Genomic DNA, 22539 nt, shown 5'->3' on the forward strand with positions numbered 1-22539 from the left:
AATTGTGGCCAAGTCAAATGCATGGTTAGTGACTTTAACTCGATTAACAAAATTTTCTTTACAGGAAGGAAAAGAAAACGTGAAGCAAAGAAGATCCGATACTTCAGCAAACATTTGTTCCAACTTCCAAGGGAAATGACACAAATCTTCAGAGAGAAAACGGGAAATTATTTATTTCTCGGAATTGGACCAAATCGTTCTCTTAAAGAAATTCACAGCACGTGCAAAAAATGACCCAGATTGGATTCCTTGCATTTCTTATGAAACAACTCAACGTCGCAGCTCGTTACCATGGGGACCATCCAACAAATTGCATATGTATGTGCATGCATTATGTTGTATATAAAGAAGAACGAAAAAAAAAATCATGCATAAAAGAAAAAAGAAAAAAAACGTGCAAAAGTTGTATTAGAGGCAGGGAAAAATTTTCATACTTTCACACTCAGCATTCATCTGGTGGAGAAGGTTAACAGTGTTGGTCAAGCAGATAACTAATGTTTTGTTCCAAACTCAAATACAGATGCGCAACTCACATATAGATACACCACTCACTGATGAGTCATTCTAGGATTTTCAAAAGCACAATTCTAACACACTTTTCCAAAACATCAATATCCCTAGAGAGATTCGATTGCTCTAGCATTAACACTTCACTGACTATCTGAATGTGGCTTCCGGGCCAAGAAGAAATACATTGGTGTGAAGATCTCTTTCCTGAAAGACAGATAGCGATAAAATAATATCAGTAACCGAAGTTATGGAGCCATTTAGAATGATTTTTTATCAGTGGTTTGGTCTGTAAATTTAGATTTTGTGCTAGTAGATATCTCTATATCTCTTTGCTTAATGATTTCGTTAGCAATTTAGGTATGAGGCTCAAAAAACAAGGATCAAATTCCCAACACTAGTACATGTTTATCACCTTAAATCATCAGGAAGAGAAACAGAACTTCTAGCTTAGGAAGAGTTCCGGGTGGTGAGATAGAAGGAAGAGTTCCGGGGGAGGGGAAGGGTCCCCTCCCTTAGCGGCCTGCCATTCCGAAGGAATGGAGTAAGGGCCGACCTTACCATCCTCCCTCGTCCCGCCATTCCGAAGGAATGGAATAAAGGGACAACAAATAAAGAGTTAACGGCGGAAAAAAAAAAAAAAATTTATAACTATGGTGAAGTTGACTACTTACTTTCCACCTTCAACTAGCCCTTCTGCAGCTTTCTCAAGAAAATCTTGAACTCTCTGACTTCCCTTTGGGGCTAGGCCAATAGCTTCCAGGGCCTTCACCTACACTCATAAACTGCTTTCATTGTTTGGAGCAAAAAAAGAGTAGTGCAGTTCTCAATGATACACAATATCAGCGACATAATGGAAGAGTTCCGGAATTATAAATGAAAACTAATCATAATTATAGGCTGAAATGAATCATAGATCTTACCATGTTCTTGGTAATAAAACGCCCAACAGCTGTTAAACGGAAACTACTCAGCGAGAAGTGACTTTTGTCCAAAGGCAAGTACCAAGGGACTGGCGAGTCCGCCGCAAGATCTTTCTCCCATATGACCTTTTGCCACAAGGTAATTAAAACAGAAAAAAAAAATAAATAAAAAAACATTTCTATTATAACGCAGTCGTAATATATGGATTCATAACAAAGAACTTGAAACCAACCTCAAAACCTGCTTGTTTTAGAGCTTCAAGGCATTTTCCCGTCAACCTGATGTCTGGGAGGCCATCACCAATCTCAATTTCTGCCTGCATCAACGGACTTTTGTTAAAAAACTTTAAAATGGCAAAATCTATCTATAATAATAATAATAATAATAAAGAAAAAGAAGTGAAACAAAAGAGTAATTTCTGAAAATGAGTTTTTCTGTGCCTTAAGCGTTTGTTACCTTGATCTTTTGATGTTCTTGGTTGTTGGGATCGAATGAATTAGTCATGCACCACTCGTATGCAGCAAAATATTGGCCTGGCTTCAAAACTCTGTATATCTCCTTATAGCATCCGTACTAGCCACATGAAGAAAAAAAGTACTTTAACCAACAGTAACCAACAAGGAAAAAGAATGAAGCATCAATACGAGAGATCTATGTTGCAAGGGACGGAAATGACATACTGCATCTGGTGCATGGCAAGTGGCTTCAATTGCATATACTGCATCAAATGTATTGTCAGAAAACGGCATTTTCATGAAATCAGCCTGCAAAATTGAGAAAACGAAAGCTTTAATTATATCTTACAATGTAAAGAATTTCTTAAATATTTGAAAAACAACTAATGCAGAAAAAATTACAGAAACAAATAATGGAAAACGATTGAACTGAAGTGAAATGAGTCTAGAAGAAGACCATGAACTTGAAAGGCAATACCACCAACCTTAACAAAATCACAGGACTTGTCCACTCCCACAATCCGGTTCAGTTCCTATATAGAAATTGAGCCCCGTATATAAAAACCATTTGAAATCAAGCATTCCATATTGAAAATATAGGTCAATTGCTCTGAGCCTTAAACCTCCATTAAATAGACCAAAATGGTCATTTCCTTATCCGGAATTAATTGGCATCATCTTGTCGGCAAAAGCATTATCTAATGAAACCATCCATTTTATTTAAGATAATTAAAGCATTACATCTCACCAGCTTTTCTTTTTTTTTTTTTAAAGATAATATTGCATTAAATCACAACCACAACAGGACCAACAATTAAAAATTAAATAGAGTGTGTTTGAATAAGTGAACAAGTCTTTCTTTTTATTACATATGAAAGTACCTTTCCTCTTGATATCTGATATTCATTGTTGTTCAACCCCGTAACAGAAGTTGAGCTGCAAAAGTCCATAAAACAATTATTGTCAGCGGACCTCCCTCTTCACACAATTTAATTAAAATCTCTGCTTGACATGAGAATAGCATTTTAAGTGTCGGAAGTAAAAACAATAGATTTATAATATTAAAGATGTTGTTAGTTTTATCACATAGTCAATTAAGATTTTGAAATGCGATGGGTCTTTGACTCTTTGCAGCAAGCATAACTGTTTGAAACAGATGCAATTCTCAAATGAAACAATGAATAAAATCCAACACTCTAATAAGCCCAATCCCTAATTCAAAGCATGATCTTCCACATTATTTGTAATTCATTTACAATAGATACACAATGTGGGGCCACCTCAACTAGGAAAAACAAAAAGATTATCCACCTGAATCGAGCAATCTCTCTTAGTGGACCCCCAATTCCACAGCCCACATCTAACACCTAAAACACAAGGAGCAAAATAGCAGAGGTTAACTATCTGAACCATATAGCAAAAAGGGTAAAACTCAATCCCTCTCTTTTCTTGAATGTTGCATTGAAGACAACAAACCTTCTGTCCTGGTTTCAGTCCTAGTTGTAAAGCAAGGAAGTGCTCATGCCGCTTAATGCTCTCCCGAAGAGACTCTCCCTTCCATCTGAAAATATTAATTGTAGTTAATCAGAACTCTGAGAAAAAGCAGCAACAAAAACTGACTATAAAGAGCAGGATACAAAAAAAAAAAAAAAAAAGGCACCTGTGTGCAAAATGGAAGGATTCTCCCCAGCCAAATTCATAGAAACTGGTAACGAGGTCATAATATTTATTGACCTGAAATCCACAAGCAAGAACAACGTAACGGAACAACTCCTTACTTTTGAATGATATATCCACACAATTTGACATTCTCTTATTGCTACTACTTATGACCAAGAAAAAGCTTCTATTACCATGTCGGTGTAGTTAGCTTTTCTCTCTTCCTCTTCACCTCCGTAACAGACATGATACTTCTCATACCTGAACCACCATTTAGCAAATTAAATTATACATTAACATCTTGATCATGATTTCGGGAGATAAGAAACCAAATCAACCATAACTTTCATAACAAATCATATTAAATTCTGCAATTCAAAAAATAGTCAAAACAATCTTCAGGTATTTGTGGCGTCAACTGTCACCTGACATGGTCAGCAACAGTTTATGCAACTCATATCTCAACTGTACAAAATTGATTGACACTACAGTAAAGAGCATTTCGGCGGTACAAATAAAAACATGCACGTTTTCTGTATCATTGTACAATAGAAGAAAATCCTAAGCTACATCACTACATGAAGAAATACAGTTCAACCAGGAAGACCTTTTTGAAAAAAAAAAAAAAACAGAGAGAAAAAAAACACTTTTCTTAAGTAAGTTGATTCATATAGTCGGTGTATATAATTGAGGAAGATTACTACTACTACAAAAAAAAAAAAAAAAAAAAAAAAAAAAAAAAAAGGAAAAAAAAAAAAAAAAAGGAGTCAAAAACCAAGAAATAAAGTGATGTAACTAGGTAGATACCATATCCAAATAGTTCAGATATAACCCATATGATATTACACTTATTAATAAAGTCATTTCCGATTAAAAAAAGCAATGACCAAGTATATGCTGGTCCAGAAAAATTGGTCAGAATGGGATCTTTAAGGGGATATAAGTATAAGAACAGAACTTCACAGTTCACCCAAATGAAAATTACCTTTAGCAGTAGTAATAAAAACTTCAAATTTCTTTGTTACCCAGGTTTCCCATGATTTCATTTTCAATTCTCTTTAAATATAACTTAATATAGCTAATGAGATCTGCACTCTGACAAGACAACAAACCAAATTTCTTCAGTTCATTTATTATTCAACTATTCATTTATTTGGTAGCCAAACAAAAAACCCTGGCCATACACAACCAACAATTTTCTTTTTCATTTTGGCTAGACCTGGACCATACATACACATAAATACAAATATTATATTATATATGTGTGTGTGTGTATATATGTATATGTACACACATCCGCACATCACGTGAAATTAAGCCTGACCGGGTCTTGCTTAATTAGCGCAAAATACCAGAAATAAACTCTTTAATTGAGCTTTTTCAATAAAGCAGAGATTTTGGAATCAGAATCAAACCACACAATGATCCACAGATAAACATCATTGTAGAGAGAGAAGGTACTGAATATGTAAAGAGAGAGAGAGAGAGAATGTACTTTTCGACGGCGGAGAGGACATCGCTTTTGTCGATCTTTCCGCCGAGACCCGACGCGAGATCCAATGCTCCGGCTTTCGACATCTCGTAGATTACTCCAAACACGAACTCGCGAAGATCTAGAAAATTAAGGGGAAACAAAATTAAATCGAACATGTTGTAGAACAAAAGAGATGAGTAATGCGCCAGATTGTCGGAGAAAAAATGTGTTTGGATTGGAGGAAAATGCAGAGAAAAGTAAGAAAATTTACATTTAAAAGAAAAGAAGGATCCGAAACTGAAAGAGAAAACGAGAGAGACGGACTTTTGCAGTGGAGGAGAGAGAAATTGAGGAAGTGCAAGTTTCCCGTATATATATAGAGAGAAAAATGGAACTGATTGTCATTATAATTTTTTTTTCTTTTTGTTAATTAAATGATAACTATTTATTTTTTTGTGTAGTAGCAACAAAAAATATTTTTTTACCATAGATGACATTTTTATTTTTTCCCTAATTTTTTTGACAAAATTTTTTTACAAATAACACATAAATAATCACTGCAAGTCAATATTTCATTTACTTTAAATTTTAAGAATTAATAACTGTTCATAATTAAACTCATTGCAATACTACTAATGAAATTTGATTTAATATTAAGAGGGAAATCAACCTTTATTTGCCTTCTAACTTAAAGTAATCTTAACAAATACCTTTTAAAATATATGGATCAAGATTTTTATTTTTTTATTCTTAATTTATAATCTTTTTAGTTAAATAATTATACTAATAAAAAAATATTTATCAAGAATAAGTGGTAAAAATTTAGTTTCATAATAAATTCTCTATTTTTTTTTCTAAAGACTTAAGACAGCCGTCTCTTTGCTTGTTCTATATGGTTGTGCAGGCCTTAAAAATCAAAAGTTTAACATTTTGAGTTTTCTTGTTTTTATTTTGTTGTCTTGTAATGTGGTAAATTATTTCTTCTACTCAAAAACAAAGAAAGAGTACTTCTTGGTGTAAAATGTGCCACCCTTTGACGCAAATAATGCATTCTTTTATTTTACAACTCTTTTAGTAAAAAATATATAAAAATTTCTCATCTTTGACAAACTTAGCAAAGTATCAAAATGTAGTGGAAAACACAAATAGATAATAATAATAATAATAATAATAATAATAATAATAATAAATCACTACGTTAATAGCTATTTACGGCTGTTCTTTCAATGGGGCTTTATGGTTATTTCATTAACCAATTTAAATTCAAAACTTTTATTCTAAAAAAAAAAAACAGTTTTTTTGCACTACCTTTGTGATGATTTCACTTTCAGAAAAAGAAAAAGGTAATCTAATTCTGTACTCCAAAACTTTGATCGTCAAGCCTTGGTGAATAATTAACTTCAATAGATACGTTTTTCAGATATATTTCAATTTATTGAATTGTTAGATTAGAGATAAATATGGGAGAAAGATACATATATTGATTTTCATTTTTCTAGCTAGAAGAAATTGGCTAATTATTTGCTTGTGGAGCAGCTTTCAAGGATTATTTATACAATAAATAAAAGAATCAAGCAGTGGACAGCGCAGAGAGGAATGTCTTTTTCTCTGACGACAATTGGGGGGCTTTGAATCTTGTCGCCACGTCAGCACACACGTGGGTGCCAGCCTCAGTTCCCTCTCTTTGTTCAGTTGTTTGATGAGTAACGTTATGGTTATTTTTTTTTATTTTTTATATTTATTATTTGACACGTAAATTTTATTTTATTTTTTATTTTTTATTTAAATAATAATATATTATATTTATGAAGTTTACGTATTAAATAGTAAATATAGAGAATAAAATAAATAGTGATGTTAATATTTTTCTTGTTTAATTTATTTATTTTTAATTCTAGCCTCTCTAGTGGAACTCAAAAAACCTTCCATAGAACCTTTGCTTTTAACCGTTTGATTACTTTTTTAATAATTAAATCTGTAAAGAGAATAATTTTGTGTGGTACGTTATAAATTTTTAATACGGATCTGTACATATCTAATTATTAAAAATTTAATCCAATAGTTAAAAATAAGGCTTCCACCAGTAAAAGTATCTAATGAGTTTCACTGTATAATTTGCCTTAATTCTAATCTTAATTTTTTTTTATAAAAAGAGCTAGCTCTACAGTGGCCATTATGAGTACTTTAGTGACATTTTCCATAAATGCAAATGGAGCTCAAGAAAAAAAAAAAAAAAAAAGTTCTTTATGACTTATGTGTACTTCGCTCTCCCTTTGCTATCTTAAAACTCAAACGGACAAAATTTCAAATTGTTGTTCTGTTCCCTAAACTCAAACCCAAAAGTTGAGTCGTAACTCAATAAAAGCACCATATTCTAAAGAAAAAGAATTATATTCCCTTCACTTTTTATTATTCACAACTCAAGTTACATAACTAAACACAAACTCAAATTAAATTCTCAATTCAAACCTTAACTCTACACAAAACAAATTCAAGTATATAATTTCAACTCAAATTTAACTTTTAACTTAAAACTCAAATCATGGAAAAGAACACTTTGGAAATTCGTTATTAAATCACTAATTTGTAAATAAAAATTTATTATTCAGCAATGCCACAAAGCGCTCTGTAGTCTGTATCTTTTGGTTTTATTTTTATTTGTGCATGTCACGTGAGCTTCACCTGGATTCGCAAACAACCAATGTGAAATATTTTCTGACACTTCTCCCCCCGCCCTCAAAAAGAAAAAAAAAAAAAAAGAGAGTTTATTTAAGAGGATAAGAAAACATGAATTATTGATAATTTTATTTCAGTTGTTATATTTGTCTGAAATTATCTATTTTATATATATTTTTAATTTAATATGATTTTAATTAAATTTAACAATAAAAAACTAGTTACACAGATAAAAAGATTATACCGGAGAAAGTCCAAGAAAACGATAATATATATATATATATAAAGCACATTTTACTTATACTAAACGACACTAAATTTTAGGATACATCTAAACACCATATGCTTTCTCTGTCTTCAATAAAAGACAGCAAACTTACAGGCTAAAATCCGGATGTCGTTTACACAAACTTGAACGACAGAGAAATGACAACAAAGTCTTAGATGACATTTGACGTTGTCGATTTATAGATGACGTTGTAGTTAGATATGGAAACTTTCAGAATGCCATCAAAAGCATTTCTGTTATGTTATCATTTGTAAATTTATCATTTACGTTAATATTCTGACAAGATATCTTTCATATTTTACTAAATATTTTTTCTATTCGAATATTTTTAATATTTTATTGGAATACGTTTCATATTCTGCTAGAATATTTTTTAATAACATAAATAATAAGATGACAAAAAAATATTGATAATTTTCACTATCTAAGAAGGCTTGTCCGGGCATGCCCTTATTTGGGCTTAGACAACAACAAACGGTCACCTAAACCATGTGTCGTTGTTACCAAACAATTTCAAAGTTTTCAGTAACTTTATGTTGAATTTCTATCAAAACAATGTTTTTGTTGGAAAACAGTATTTCAATTAGTAAACGACAATGTAGTTTGATATATAAAATGAAATGTCGCTATTAGGCTCAAACGAGAAAAGCAATTAACACATAACCCGCGTGTCATTTACTTACAAAACGACATTAAAGTGTGTGTGTGTGTGTGTGTGTGTGTGTGTGTTTATTTTTTTTTTTTTAACTGTTAATACATCCAAAATAAACGACATCAGCGTTCTAGTAATAATGTTTTTGTTGAAAAGTGGTACGTCGAAAACGAAAAGGTTGTTTTATAACTGAGAAGGCAAGTCGTTTCTGGGCTCAAACGACAACGTAAATGAACTTCAATAGTAGTTTGATACTACAGACACGACATGAACGTCCTTTTATTTTCTGAAGGAACGACATCAACGTTTTTAGTAACAGTAGTGCCTCTGTTGAAACACAACATGTCGATTTGTAAACCAAAAACTATTTTTTATATTTGAAAAGACATGTCGTTTCTAGGATCAAACGACAACACACGATTAATGCATGAAAACGTGCTTCTCAAACGACATCAAAGCTTTGCTGAAAAACAATATGTTGACTTATAAACGACAAAGTAGTTTCATGTCTAAAAATGCATGTCGTTTTCAAGCTTAAACAGCAACAAATGGTTGATACATAAAACAAATGTCGTTTTTTTGGCTTGAACGTTGATAAGAAGGGTAATAGTGTTAGTCAAAAGCGGATAACAATTGTTGCAAACTTCAATACCGATGAGCAACTCATATTGTAAAACACAAGAGAGGGAAAAGGGAAGAGAGAAGAAGAAGGATAAGAAGAGAAATTAGGAGAACGAGGAGGAGAAATTTCGAAGAGAGAGAGAGAGAGAGATTCTTTATTTTATATTCATTCATAGCTTGAATTGTCTCAAAACAATGTAGTCAATTTATAGACTAATTACATAATTAAAACAGAAAATCAAATTAAATACACAAAATCATAATAAAAAATCAATTTCACAATCAATCAAATCCCTTCCAATCAATTTCCCGATCATCTAAATCAATCCCAATCAAACATAGTTTTTCCAAAAGATCAAAATCCCTTGAGAGATTCAACTGCTATAGCATTAGAACTTCACTCACTATCTGAATGTGGCTTTCGGGCCAGGAAGAAATAAATTGGTGTGAAGATCTCTTTTCTGAAAGACGATTATCGAGAAGATAACATTAGAAATTAACCGAGTTATGGTGTCTTTTATGATTAACTTTTGAATAGTGATTTGTTCTGTAAATTTAGGGATTGTTCTTTTGGAGTGTAACTTGAGTGTAGTTTTTGAGTTGAATTTAAGTTATAACTTGAGTTGAAGTTAGAACTTGAATAAAATTGAGTAAAATTGAATAAAGTTAAAATTTAAAAGAACGTAAACTTGAATAAAGTTGAAACTTGAGTTATTTTTTTTTTAATTTTTTGGACAAAAGAACATGTAGATTTTGTGCTACTAGATATCTTTTTATCTCTTTTCATAATGATGGTTTGGTTATCAATTCAGGTATAAAGTTCGGAAACAAATGATCAAATTCTCAACATGTTCACATACTTACACTTTCTACCTTCAAGAGGAGAAATGAAAGATTCTATCACAGGAGAAAGAAAAGAAAAGAAAAGAAAAGAAAGAAAAAAAAAAAAAAAAAAAAAAAAAAAAAAAAAAAAAAAAAAAAAAAAAAAAAAAACCTATGGTGAAGATGACAACTTACTTTCCACCTTCAACTAGCCCTTCTGCACCTTTTACAAGAAAATCATGAATTCTCTCACTTCCCTTTGGGGCTAGGCCAATAGCTTCTAGGACCTTGACCTACATTGGTGTAAGACTTGACACTTAAAACTACTTTCAATGATATTGCAGTTCTCAAAGTTAAAAATATACGATACCATTTACGAGAATGAAGGACTCAGATCATTTATTTTATTTTTAAACTTTTTAACGGTGTTGTACGATTTGGTTTGTTAGATATCATTTTGAATACGAAAATTGAGCATGTGATACGAGAGTGTTCCAAAATGTTTAAGGAAAAATAATAATTCTTGTAGGCTGCAAATGTATTAGAGATAGATCTTACCAAGTTTTTTGTAATGAAACGGCCAACGACTGTTAGACAGAAACTAGTCAGCGAGAAGTGAGTTTTGTCCAAAGGCAAGTACCAAGGGACAGGCGAGTCCAATGCAAGATCTTTCCCCCATATGACCTTTTGCCACAAGGTATTAAAATAGAAAAAATTAAAATTAAAATAAAAAATCATTCTAATATAATGTCGTCATACCTATGGATTCAGAATAAAGAACTTGAAACCAACCTCAAAACCTGCTTGTTTTAGAGCTTCAAGGCATTTTCCTGTCGATCTGATGTCCGGGAGGCCATCACCGATCTCAATTTCTGCCTGCGCCAATGGAAGTTTTCATATAAACTTTTAAAATTTAATATCAAAGGCCATTTATACAATTTTGTAACTAATATCATCTTGAACTTTAAAGTCATTATTAGGCTGTCTTTTAAATTTTAAAAACTCACTTTTTAATCCCACTTAATTCCATTTCTATTTGTTAGCATTTTTTAAATTAGATGAAAAAAGAGGTTATATGTGGTTAGACAGCCTTTTTCGTTTTTTGTTTTCATAAATTCTAATAGAAAGACCCGTGACTATATTACTTATTTTTCCTTTTTTTTAAAATAAAAATTCTAACTAATGGAGCTAGTTCAAAATTCAAGATGTAAAGGTAGAAATTTTAAAGTTCAATGGCAAACTGAAAATAACCCTAAAGGTTGAGGGGTACAAATGAGAATGACAACACAATTTAACATCAAAAAGCAAGGAATAAAATGTTATATGGCAAAAGATATGTATGTGTTTAGAGTGTCTTTTACCTTGATCCTTTGATGTTCTTGGTTATTGGGGTCATATGAATCAGTCATGCACCACTCATGTGCAGCAAAATATTGCCCCGGCTTCAAAACTCTATATATCTCCTTATAGCAGCCGTACTAACCACATATAGGAAAAAAAGAAAAAAGGAAAAAAGCAGAACATTAAGAATTAGACGCCTTAATCTTAAATAACCGAGAGCAATAAAAAACGCGAAAAAACTAAATCAAAGAAATTCGTACACAAAATTTATAAAAGCTTACCTTAATGTGAGACTACATCTTATGAATAAGGCAATAAATCATCAGGATAATTAGAAAAACCATCTAGAAAAAAGAACAAAGAACTATTACAAGAGGTGTTTGTTGCAAACGTACCGCATCAGGTGCATGGCAAGTAGCTTGAATTGCATATATTGCATCGAATGTATTGTCAGAAAATGGCATTTTCATAAAATCAGCCTGCAAAAATTGAGGAACAAAAACAAAAACTTTAATCACATTTCCGTACAATATTAGTTATAATTCCATAAATTGTCCCGAGAAAAAAATAACATAAATAAATAATGAAAAACGACTTGAAGTTAAAATGCAATATTACCACCAACCTTAACAAAGTCGCACATCTTGTCCACTCCTGCAATCCCGTTCAATTCCTGTGTAGCAATTGAAGCTCGTAAATTATAACACTGCAATATTTTAAGCATTTCATATTGAAAATTATAGATAAATTATTGGTCCGAGCCTTAAACCTTCATTAAATAGACCAGAATAAATTGGCTTCATCTTGTTGGCAAAAGGATTATCTAATGAAACCATCCAGACCTTTTTTGAAGATAATTAAAGCACTACTCCTAATTAACAAGTTTATATATATAAATCCTTTTCTTTTTATTACGTACAAATGAAAGCATTTACCTTTCCTCGTGATATCTGATATTCGTTGTTGTTCAACCCTGTAATCGAAGTTGAGCTGCAAAAAACCATCAAACAATTATTTAATTACAATCTCTTCATAACGTGACAAGAGCATTTGAAGTATTGGGACTAATAACAACAGTTTCACCATATTAAAGCTATTCTTTGTTTTTTTTTTTTTTGGATAGAATAAAGCTGTTATTTGTTAACAACAAGAACCCGTTCATTTCGCTGATTCGAGTTTAGAATTCGAGTTTTACTACAGTAAAAAGCTCTCACAAACAATCACATCTAACTTTTTTGCTACAGTAAAAAGTTCTCACATAAAATCACATCTCAACTCGAATTAAAAACTCGAATCAGCGAAGTGAACGGTACATTGTCAATTATATGGAAATTAGAAATGATCTTCCACATACAAAAACCGATGTCAAAGAATCTTTAACAACAGTTCTTGACGGGTACACAAGGTGGGCCCACATGATCAACTAGGAAAAATAAAGAACGCATTTGAAACTCGTTTCAAAATGATTTTGCTTTTTGTATGAAAATGGAAATGAAAACGTTCTCAATCTCATATAGAAATCATTTTTGAAAATGCGTTTGGTAGTTTTATTGAGAGATTGTTTTCAGTGTAAAAAAATCCATTAATGTCTCTTTCTCTCTCTGCTCGAGAGAGGAGAAAACGAAAACAAAAAATGAAAAACGACTAAAAGTCGTTTTTCATTTCTCTCTCTTTTACACTAAACAAAAAAATCACTTTTATTGTGCCAAACGCTGTTTTGAAAACGTTTTCATTTTTTCTTTCTCGAAAAACGTAAAAAAAAAAAACGGGATCAATTATAAACACGGCCAAAAAAATTATCCACCTAAATCGAACAATTTCTCTTAGAGGACCCCCAATTCCACAGCCCACATCTAACACCTAAAACACAAGGAGCAAAAAAGCAGAGATCATTAATTACTATCTGAACCATACAGCAAATTAGGGTTGGAACAATATTAGAACTCAATCTTTTGCTTTTCTTGAGTGCTGTATGGAAGGCAACAAACCTTCTGTCCTGGTTTCAGTCCCAGTTGTAAAGCAAGAAAGTGCTCGTTCCGCTTGATGCTCTCCCGTAAAGACTCTCCCTTCCATCTGAAAAATGATGATTGTAGTTAATCAGAACACCGCGGAAAAACGTCGGCAAAAATTGACTTTGAGGAGTAGGACAAAATAAAACGGCACCTGTCTGCAAAATGGAAGGATTCCCCCCAGCCAAATTCGTAGAAACTGGTAACAAGATCATAATATTTATTGGCCTGAAATCCGCATGAAGGCAAGAAAATGTAAGAGAACATTTGATTTATGAATTTAAAATTATTCTCAATTTACGTGTATTTTTTATGAGAAAAAAATACTGTAACGAGCCACGAAATATGATCCAAATCATGACACAAATCCTTACTCTAAACGCACTCTAAGTGATCGAAGCATAACTCATTTCTGAAAACTAGCTCAAGGAGAGTGAGTGCGCACTCCACATATAAATACCATAACAGAAGCCCGATAACTTGGTGATGCGGGACAAATTCAACTTCTAATCCTAACAAAGAGCGCTACAAAATTGCTAGTCTTGCCAACATACAATATATCTATGAGTTTTGGCTCATATAACTAATATCCATCCATCTGAAAATTCAATATAGCTCCTAGTCTTCACATTGTTCCACACAGCTTAATATTCTCATGTTTCTTATAGTACCAATTATTATCATCAAGAAAGAATAATTCTCTTACCAAGTCAGAATAGTTAGCTTTTCTCTCTTCCTCTTCTCCTCCGTAGTGGACATGATACTTCTCATACCTGAACCACAATTATATATGCAAATTATAAATTCTACATTAACATCTTGAATAATGAATATTATTATGTTGTTTTCTACAATTCATACAATAGTCAAACCAACTTTTTATCTTTGTGGTGTCAACTCAACCCCTAAAATGAAAACAAAGCAAAAACCATTTTGGCTAAAACAAAGCACTTTTTGATGAGGAATTAGATTATGATTATTTTAATATTTAAATATGAGTTTAGGATTATATTTATCTTTTTATTATTTTAAATTTATTTATGTTTATCTTCTTTTTAAAATAGAATTAGGCTTTTATTCTCTGTAAATACATTAGTGATTGTAATTCTTATTAAGGCTTTTGATGATTAATAATATTGAGATTATTGGTTTCTTTTTCTTTTGAGTTCTTGTTCTTCCTGAATTTTTATCTCTCTCTTGATTATTCTTCTCTATCTTAATTCCGTTTCTCCTTATTGATTATGTTATCTCTCTAAATTCTATCTCTGTTCTTTAATTCTATCCGGTCCTGCATCACTTTTCTTTTACGTATTCTACAATAGAAGAAAATCATAAGCTGCACTAGTACTACAAGAAATACAGTTGACCTAGGATTTATTATTATTATTATTATTATTATTATTATTATTATTCATTTATTTATTTGTTTATTTATAGGGTAGTTGATATATAACTTGAGGAAGAATTTGTTCTTTTGGAGTAAAACTCAAAAAAAATTTGAACTCAAGTTACAACTTTTTTCAAGTACATGTTTGTTTGTAAAATTTGAGTTTGAACTTGAGTTTTAACTTGAGTTTAGGACTAAAATCTGAGTTCAAGTTTCCTTTTCAACTCAAGTTCTTAAACTTAAACTCAAGTTAATGAACAATATTTTTTCTATTATTAAAAATGTTATAACTTTTTCGTTTTAATTCCGATTGAGATGATTTTTTTTCTGTGCGTTCACAACGAAGAGAAGAATAAAATCTCACCCACATACCCTATTAAAATTTTTCATCACTATTGAGTTTTTATTAAAATACTACCTAAATACAAATTTAAATTTTAATCTACTCAAACACAAACTCAAATAGATTCTCAATTCAAATCATAACTTAAATGTGCACATCCAAACACAAACGCAAGTTACAACTTCAACTCAAATTATAACTCAAATTCAACTCAAAATCTATACTCAAATCACCATAACTTAAAAATGTAACCGAACAAGCCTTAGCTGCTTCCAAAAAGTCAAAAACCAAAAGACGTATCTAGGTAGATATCATATGATCTAAGGAAAGTAGTCAAAGAATATTTAATTAACATATTTACCCCATATATATTTATATATATATATAATATTACTCTTTTTGATGACTTCATTGCAGATTAAAACAAACCAATGATTGAGTGTTTCTGGTCTACAAAACTTGGCGAGATCAGGTTCTTATGGGGATATAAAAAATAGAACTTCACAGTTCACCCTAAAGAATTATTAGGAGTATTAGTCCCTGAATTATGAGCTTAGTAACATTTTAGTCCCTGAATTATTAGTTTTGATATGTTACTCCGTGAACTTTCTCTCTATATGGACTAAATTTTGACGTTTCTCTTTAAGTATAACTTCATCCTAGTTATCATTTTTCATGGTTCAGAATCAAACCATGTAATGATCCACAGAGAAATATCATTTAAATGACACTTCATTGTAGAGAGAGAAAGTGTACTATTGAGGAGAGAGAAAAGGTACTTTTCGACGGCGGAGAGGACTTCGCTTTTGTCAATCTTTCCGCCGATACCTGACGCGAGATCCAATGCTCCGGCCTTCAACATCTCGTAGATTATTCCCAAAACAAGCTCACGGAGATCTAGTAGTATAAGGGAAAGAAAAACCAGAAAATTATTCGTTACGTTGTTGAACGAGCAATTAAGAGCAATGCACGCGATTGTAGAAAAAATGTATTTCGTTAATTTGTACAATGTAGAGCAAAAGAAAAGTAATTCCATTGGAAACTGGAAAGAAATGAGGATATTGAGAGAAAATTAGGATGGCAGCGGAGGAAATTGAGGAAGAGGAGTTTCGTGTGCCTCTATATATATAAACATATATATATATATATAGAGAGAGAGAGAGAGAGAGAATTTTAAATATGAATTTAGGTGTTGTCTCCAGTTTGGCACTCGGAGAATAAGGGACGATAAGAGTTTTCTTGTGATTGATATTTGTGGTTTTTGCTGAATAATTGATAATCGTGGTTTGCATGCATATGCTTTGTGTCTAAAAATGAGAGAAGCAACACCACGTGTAAGGTGAAGGAAGACATTTCATGTGCCTTTCAGGTTGCGTCTCAGACAACCAATATATACATATACATATACATATACATATGTACATGTATGCATATACATATTGATGAAAACCAAAGCATATATATTATAAAAATGCAAGTATCCCAACGAGCTCTTCTCACGATCTAACGTGCCTTCCAAATATGTCCAGTTGTCGTTTTTTTTTTATTATGTGCATATTATACACACACATACACATATAATTACAAAATACAAATCCATTAAAGAAAGTGACAGGTGATCTTTCTAAAAGATATGTGATCAGGAAAAGAAATCCTTCGTATCTTCCATTCTTTCAGATTTCATAGTGCAACATCAATCTCATCTCATCTTTTGTGTAAAAAAAAAAAAAAATGAAAAAAAAAATCATATTTTCACGTGTTAATTTCACTAAACGACATCAAAGTTTTCAGAAATTTTACGTTGATTTGCCGTCGAAAACAAATGTTTTGTTGAAAAGTAGTACTTCAATGTAAACGATAATTCAGTTACGTTCAAGATTTAAAAAAAAAATGCAAACGACAACGTAGTTTGATATCTAATAAAAACGACAAAAAGCATAACACAGACCACGCGTCGTTTGGGCTATCAAAAAGTCGTACTTCAATGTAAACGATAATTCAGTTACGTTCAAGATTTAAAAAAAAATGCAAACGACAACGTAGTTTGATATCTAATAAAAACGACAAAAAGCATAACACAGACCACGCGTCGTTTGGGCTATCAAGTAACATCTCTTGGTGGGCCAGAGGACATCATCGCATGGTCCAAAGCCCAACAAGGAAATCGCTGATGGCTTCCAAGTCCAAACTAAAACCTATAAACGGCTATAGTTGAGTGAGTGGGCCTGATATGAAAGGCTGAAATTAATTGGATATTTTCGTTATTTTAGTTCGGGTAATTGACATCTACGTTCCCTAAACCCTTGAGTATTAACAGTTTAGTCCATATTTGAACCTTTCTGTCAGGCTTTTGTAAAAATAATTTAATAGAAAAACTTTATTCATAAAATGACAATTCAAAAATTTTTATTTGTAAAATGACTTTCTAAGAAGAAAGAAAAACGAAAAAAAAAATCGGAACTTCACCCCACCCCACGGATCCACTGCTCAGCTCGATCCGAATCGCCACGTTCTCGACCTTCTCAAGCCTCAACGTCGCGATCGTGAACGGCGCGATCAATGGCACGTTCAGAGCCCTGCTCTCCGCCCTCTGAATGTTCACCATGCTCGTCTCCATCAAGTTTTTGAACCCGAACCTCGCCGGCGTCGTTGCCAAGGCCATTCTTGGCGTGATTCTCGAGGTGGGTCTCGGCCTTTTGAGGATTTGGATGTGACGGAGGACCGGAGGTGTTGAAGAGCATTGTGGGGTGTCGAGAGGGTAAGTGGGGACATCTGGTGAAATGGGTTTTGGAGTTTTGTTGTTGGTGATGTCTCCCTCTCTCTCCAATGGGGTTGTGACAGGTGAGGAAGAGATGTTGAGAATTGCCATTATTAGGTTGCTGTGGAAGAGTTTTTTGAACACGCAGAGAAGACCTGAGAGGATTTTTTTAATGCGGAATCTTAAATTGTTTGGGCAATTAAAATTAAAAAATTATTTTCCTAATTTTACTTTTTTTACTCGGTTATTTTAGCCAAATTCTCTTAATCCTAAACCCGTTGATGATTTAACATAATAGGTCATGTGCAATGCATGTGGTATGATAGTGAGGGGTATTTATGTAAAATGACAATTTATCTCTCATGAAAAAATTAAATAAAAAACAAAAACAATAATTAGATTAAACTGAAGTGCACATATTCTAGGAAGAAAAGAAAAGAAAGAAAGAAAAATTAAGAGTCTATTTGATACATGAATTAAAATCATGTGATTAGAATTATTTTTAATTTACGTATATTTTTTGTGAAAAAAAAATATTATTACAAATCACAAATCATAATTCAAATCAGGAAATGAATCTCTCTACCAAACATCACTTAAACAAATCTGCAAAATCATATAATGGTTTGATACATGAATTAAAATCATGTGATTAGAATTATTTTTAATTTATGTATATTTTTTGTGAAAAAAAATATTGTTACAAATCACGAATCATAATTCAAATCAGGGAACGAATCTCTCTACCAAACATCACTTAAACAAATCTGCAAAATCATATAATGAAGAAGATATGCTCGCGAAGATCAAAACGCTGACTATATAAAAGGCGGGAGCAGTTCGGCGTTGATCCGTTTGGCTCGTCTATCGCGGACCGTGCAGTTCCTTTACTTTCCAATTCTCGTACGTCTCTTTTTCCCATTTCCTTTTTTTTTTAATTTCCATTTTCTGTTTGTTTCCCTAGAAACACTCAAACTTAGCCAAACAGGTGAAAGTCCCCGGGTAGAGACGGAATATTGTTTGCATTTTTCCAAATTATTTGTTTTTTATTTATTTATGAAATTTTTAATCTTGAATTAGTTGTTTTGCTCTGATAAGTATATGTGCGATTCATTGAGAAGTCTATGATTTAGTTATTACTTTGATAAGATGAAAGCTATCCGATTATATACCGATTTCTGAGAAGATTGAAGTAGAGAAGAAAGGTAAAATTTTGGGTTTTACGTTTAGGTTGTTTAGGGCTTTCTTGGTAGTTTCCATTAGCTTGGGTTTGGGGTTTTTATTATTTTCAGTTCCAAGTAATGAGAAGTTTAGCTAATATTTTCCAGTTTTGTTTTGTTTTCTTACATACCCATGGTGGGATGATGCTTTATAGTTTTGTGGGTAAATCTTTAATGGGTGAGCTTTTAAATGATTTTGAGATGATTTGGTAAACAAATTGTTGCTTGAACGTTAAACTGTAGTAGTGAAGTATAATAAAAAAATGAGGGAATGTATGTCATGAATGGATTGCTGATTGCGGTTTCGATTTAAGTTTTCGGAGTTATTTGCTTGATACTCAACTATTAGTGGTTCACTTGGAAATGGCCGGAAACTGAAAATTTGGATGCAGAAGCAAACTTTGTCTTTTTTGGAGGTATAGGCAGCTTAGGTTTAGTAGTCAATTGTTTTCCTCAACGATTGTGTTGGTCTTTGATTTGGCATCAGGAGAGTGTCTTGTGAATTGTCAAACCGATACAACGGTATGAGTTTTGGCGTAACATTCAGTTCTGTGTTATTAGTTAGATAAGAGGAGTGGTATATTCTTTAGATAAAAGTTTATTTTGCAACTTGTAACAAGACATTGTAGGATATAACGTCACCATGGAATATCAAAGTTAACATCTCCTCTTGAGATGAAAGGGTGTTAATGAGTTTTTTGATACTATTAGATAATCGATGCCTGCCCTTGAATATTTGGTCAGGAACAAAGTTGTGACTTGTGATACTACAAATTAATAAACTGTGTTCGCTGAACCAAATGTTCACAAAATTGACTTCATTCCCATTGCAAGCCTTGCACTTTCCTAGACTTTGTCTTATTTTGATATCGGAACTTGTCTTATGGATGCCTCTGTAACGAAAGGTCATAGCATGGTCTTTTCTAGTCTTAAATTATTGTAATTTGCAAAGAGGAATGGCCTTTAATACTTAAGTATTTGGACAGGAAATATTGCCTGAAGTAATCTCTACACTCCATTCAACTCAACATGGATAGTGACAATGATTTCACATTTTGTAAGGCAAGTTTTGTTTTTCTACTTGAGTCAATAAGTTTATACAGTTTGTATCTGCTCATTGCTCCTGGTGTTTCAACTTGTTGGCGTGTTGTTCTCTTTAATGTGCTTGATCTTTGTTCTTTTCATACATCTTGATTTTCTTTGAATTATCTATGCTCATACTTAGGTTGACTCACCTGTTGACCAAGGTGTTTTTGAGACGACGAAACTTGCAGCTGATATAGACAGTATTAGCATAAAAGGTGAAGTATCAAGTGACAGTGCTAGTAATCAGAATGGCAGTTTTCTGTGGAAAGGCAATTTGCCAAATAATACCATATCCAAAAAGCAGGACACAGTTGGTTCCTCGTCTTTTAATGTTATTGATACCTCATCTCCCAAACAGTCGAGTAAACCGTCAAAACAGCCAGTGACAGGAGACAGTGGGAAGTTGAAGAAGCCTGTGGCTCGTGCCAAGGTTCCTTTTGAGAAGGGTTATAGCCAAATGGACTGGCTTAGGCTCACTCAAACACATCCTGATCTTGCAGGTACTTACTCAACACAATTTTGTGAGAAAATTGCGTCGCATTTCTTGTAATGTCTGTACGCTCTCGCTATGTTTTATGGTCATTGTTATGTGGTGGACTACTGACTATCCCCTGCTGATTTCAGATATTTTAGTACTTCTTCCTTTTTCCTTTTTCTTGTATTTCTATTTCTTAGTCAAATAGCACAACATATTGTGGCAGTTGGTAACGATGCAAGAGAAAGTGATATTGTCAATTGAAGAAAATTCTTTTAGTAGTATATGAGATCAGTCGACTTCTAGATTACTTTTCCACCTAATTGTTCTATAATCTCAACCCCTTAAAAACTCATTTATGTGAGACTTGGTGTTTTTTTCAAAGTTGAGATAGGATGGTCATTCTTGCTAGAAGGCTTAGTAGAGTTGAGTTCATTGGGCACGACCTATGATACATGACATACAAAGTTTATAAAATGACTTCTCATGTCTTTTGTGTCTGTTGCAATGTTCACTCAGATTAGCTTTGATTTTGTTAATGGTGGTTCAGGTTTAAAGGGACAGTCGAATAGAAGGCTGATTTCTATGAATGAAGTCAAACAACACCGACAAGAAGGTTCAATGTGGACCGTTCTAAAAGGCCGGGTATACAATTTATCTCCATACATGAGATTCCACCCTGGAGGTATGGATACTATTTCATTCCGATAAAAAGATTTCAGATTTTTACCACATCCGAATCTTTATGGTTCAATGTACAAAGTATTAGAAAGTATGATCAGCATATGTCTCTTCTCCAGGTGTTGATATGTTGATGAAGGCCGTCGGAAAAGACTGTACAGCTTTGTTCAGTATCCTTATCTATTGACATAATATTCTAGTCTTTGGATTCTGGTACTATATTTGTCACGTTTTTGTTCCTTTTATCAAAGTACTACCAGGAAATGTTGTGATCCTAAATTTTACCAGATAAATACCATGCTTGGGTAAATGCTGAATTCTTGCTGGAAAAGTGCCTTGTCGGTATCTTGGACGACGGCGAAGGACATCAACCTCCCAATGACAAGGAGCACTAGCTCGTTAATTGGTTCAGAAATGCAGACGCCGATTTTTTTGCTGAGAGGTTATACCTACTCTATACTTCAAACGAATTTATTGGCTGTTCTTATAGTTATGAATGAGCCTATTACAGATTATGTTGCACATTAGAGTATGATTGTTTGCACAGCAATAAGTTATAAATGCTCGAATTTTACGTTCGGATAGCCAGTGTAAGATTTTTACTGATTGTACAATATACTCCGTACTTTGAACAAATTTATTTACTTATAAAATTATAGAATATTTGATATTGCATAAGATGCAGGGGTTTTATTTCATATATTAGGACCATTCTTTATTTATTTTTATTTAATCAATTAAGGGAAAAAGGGGAAGTGCAGATAAATAAAAGAATAAAAAATAGGAAGGAAAATTAATCGTAGAACCAAAAACCCCTGATATCAGTTTAAGGAAGTGAAACCAATTAAACAACAGAACAAACGACAAAGAAAGAAACGAAAGAAGGGTGGACCTACGACAACAGTAAAACGACAGCCAATAAGAAAAGAATGAGTAACTTAACCGTGAAAACGACAGCCAATAAAAAAAGAATGAGTAACTTAACCGTGAAAACGACAATAACTTCAGAAGCGATAACAATTCGTAACAAAAAATACCATAAACGACAAGATAAGAAGTTGAAAAAGCAGCACAGATGTTCCGAGGAAATTGAAAAACGACAAGAAACTGAAACATCAAGAAGGTTAAAAGGACAAACCATGACTTCAGAAGCGATAACA

The 22539-nt window shown here is 32.6% G+C and overlaps 3 protein-coding genes across 3 annotated transcripts; 1 reads left to right on the plus strand and 2 right to left on the minus strand.

The window, feature by feature from the left end:
- Positions 1-374: 374 nt before the first annotated feature.
- On the minus strand, positions 375-5344 carry LOC112091791 (cycloartenol-C-24-methyltransferase). The gene is made up of 14 exons (XM_024166271.1): positions 5291-5344; positions 5041-5158; positions 3740-3806; positions 3547-3620; positions 3363-3447; positions 3198-3253; positions 2768-2822; positions 2372-2419; positions 2112-2195; positions 1888-2004; positions 1664-1747; positions 1431-1556; positions 1182-1279; positions 375-714 (listed from the first exon to the last, which is right to left on the minus strand). Exons 2-14 carry the CDS (start codon positions 5121-5123, stop codon positions 651-653), a joined length of 1041 nt encoding a protein of 346 aa, XP_024022039.1. The 5' UTR covers positions 5124-5158; positions 5291-5344; the 3' UTR covers positions 375-650.
- A 4310-nt stretch (positions 5345-9654) lies between these two features.
- On the minus strand, positions 9655-16021 carry LOC21388176 (cycloartenol-C-24-methyltransferase). The gene is made up of 13 exons (XM_024166281.1): positions 15939-16021; positions 14136-14202; positions 13584-13657; positions 13409-13493; positions 13225-13280; positions 12356-12410; positions 12046-12093; positions 11816-11899; positions 11441-11557; positions 10872-10955; positions 10638-10763; positions 10275-10372; positions 9655-9718 (listed from the first exon to the last, which is right to left on the minus strand). The coding sequence occupies exons 1-13, from the start codon at positions 16019-16021 to the stop codon at positions 9655-9657; spliced, it is 1041 nt and encodes a 346-aa protein (XP_024022049.1).
- Positions 16022-18721: 2700 nt separating this feature from the next.
- LOC112091797 (cytochrome b5 domain-containing protein RLF) lies at positions 18722-21996 on the plus strand. Its single transcript, XM_024166280.1, has 6 exons — positions 18722-18820; positions 20124-20199; positions 20363-20723; positions 21249-21383; positions 21499-21549; positions 21668-21996. The coding sequence occupies exons 2-6, from the start codon at positions 20167-20169 to the stop codon at positions 21772-21774; spliced, it is 687 nt and encodes a 228-aa protein (XP_024022048.1). The 5' UTR covers positions 18722-18820; positions 20124-20166; the 3' UTR covers positions 21775-21996.
- Positions 21997-22539: the final 543 nt, after the last annotated feature.

The sequence above is a fragment of the Morus notabilis genome, unplaced genomic scaffold (genome assembly GCF_000414095.1).
Source record: "Morus notabilis unplaced genomic scaffold, ASM41409v2 Scaffold340, whole genome shotgun sequence".
NCBI lineage: Eukaryota > Viridiplantae > Streptophyta > Magnoliopsida > Rosales > Moraceae > Morus > Morus notabilis.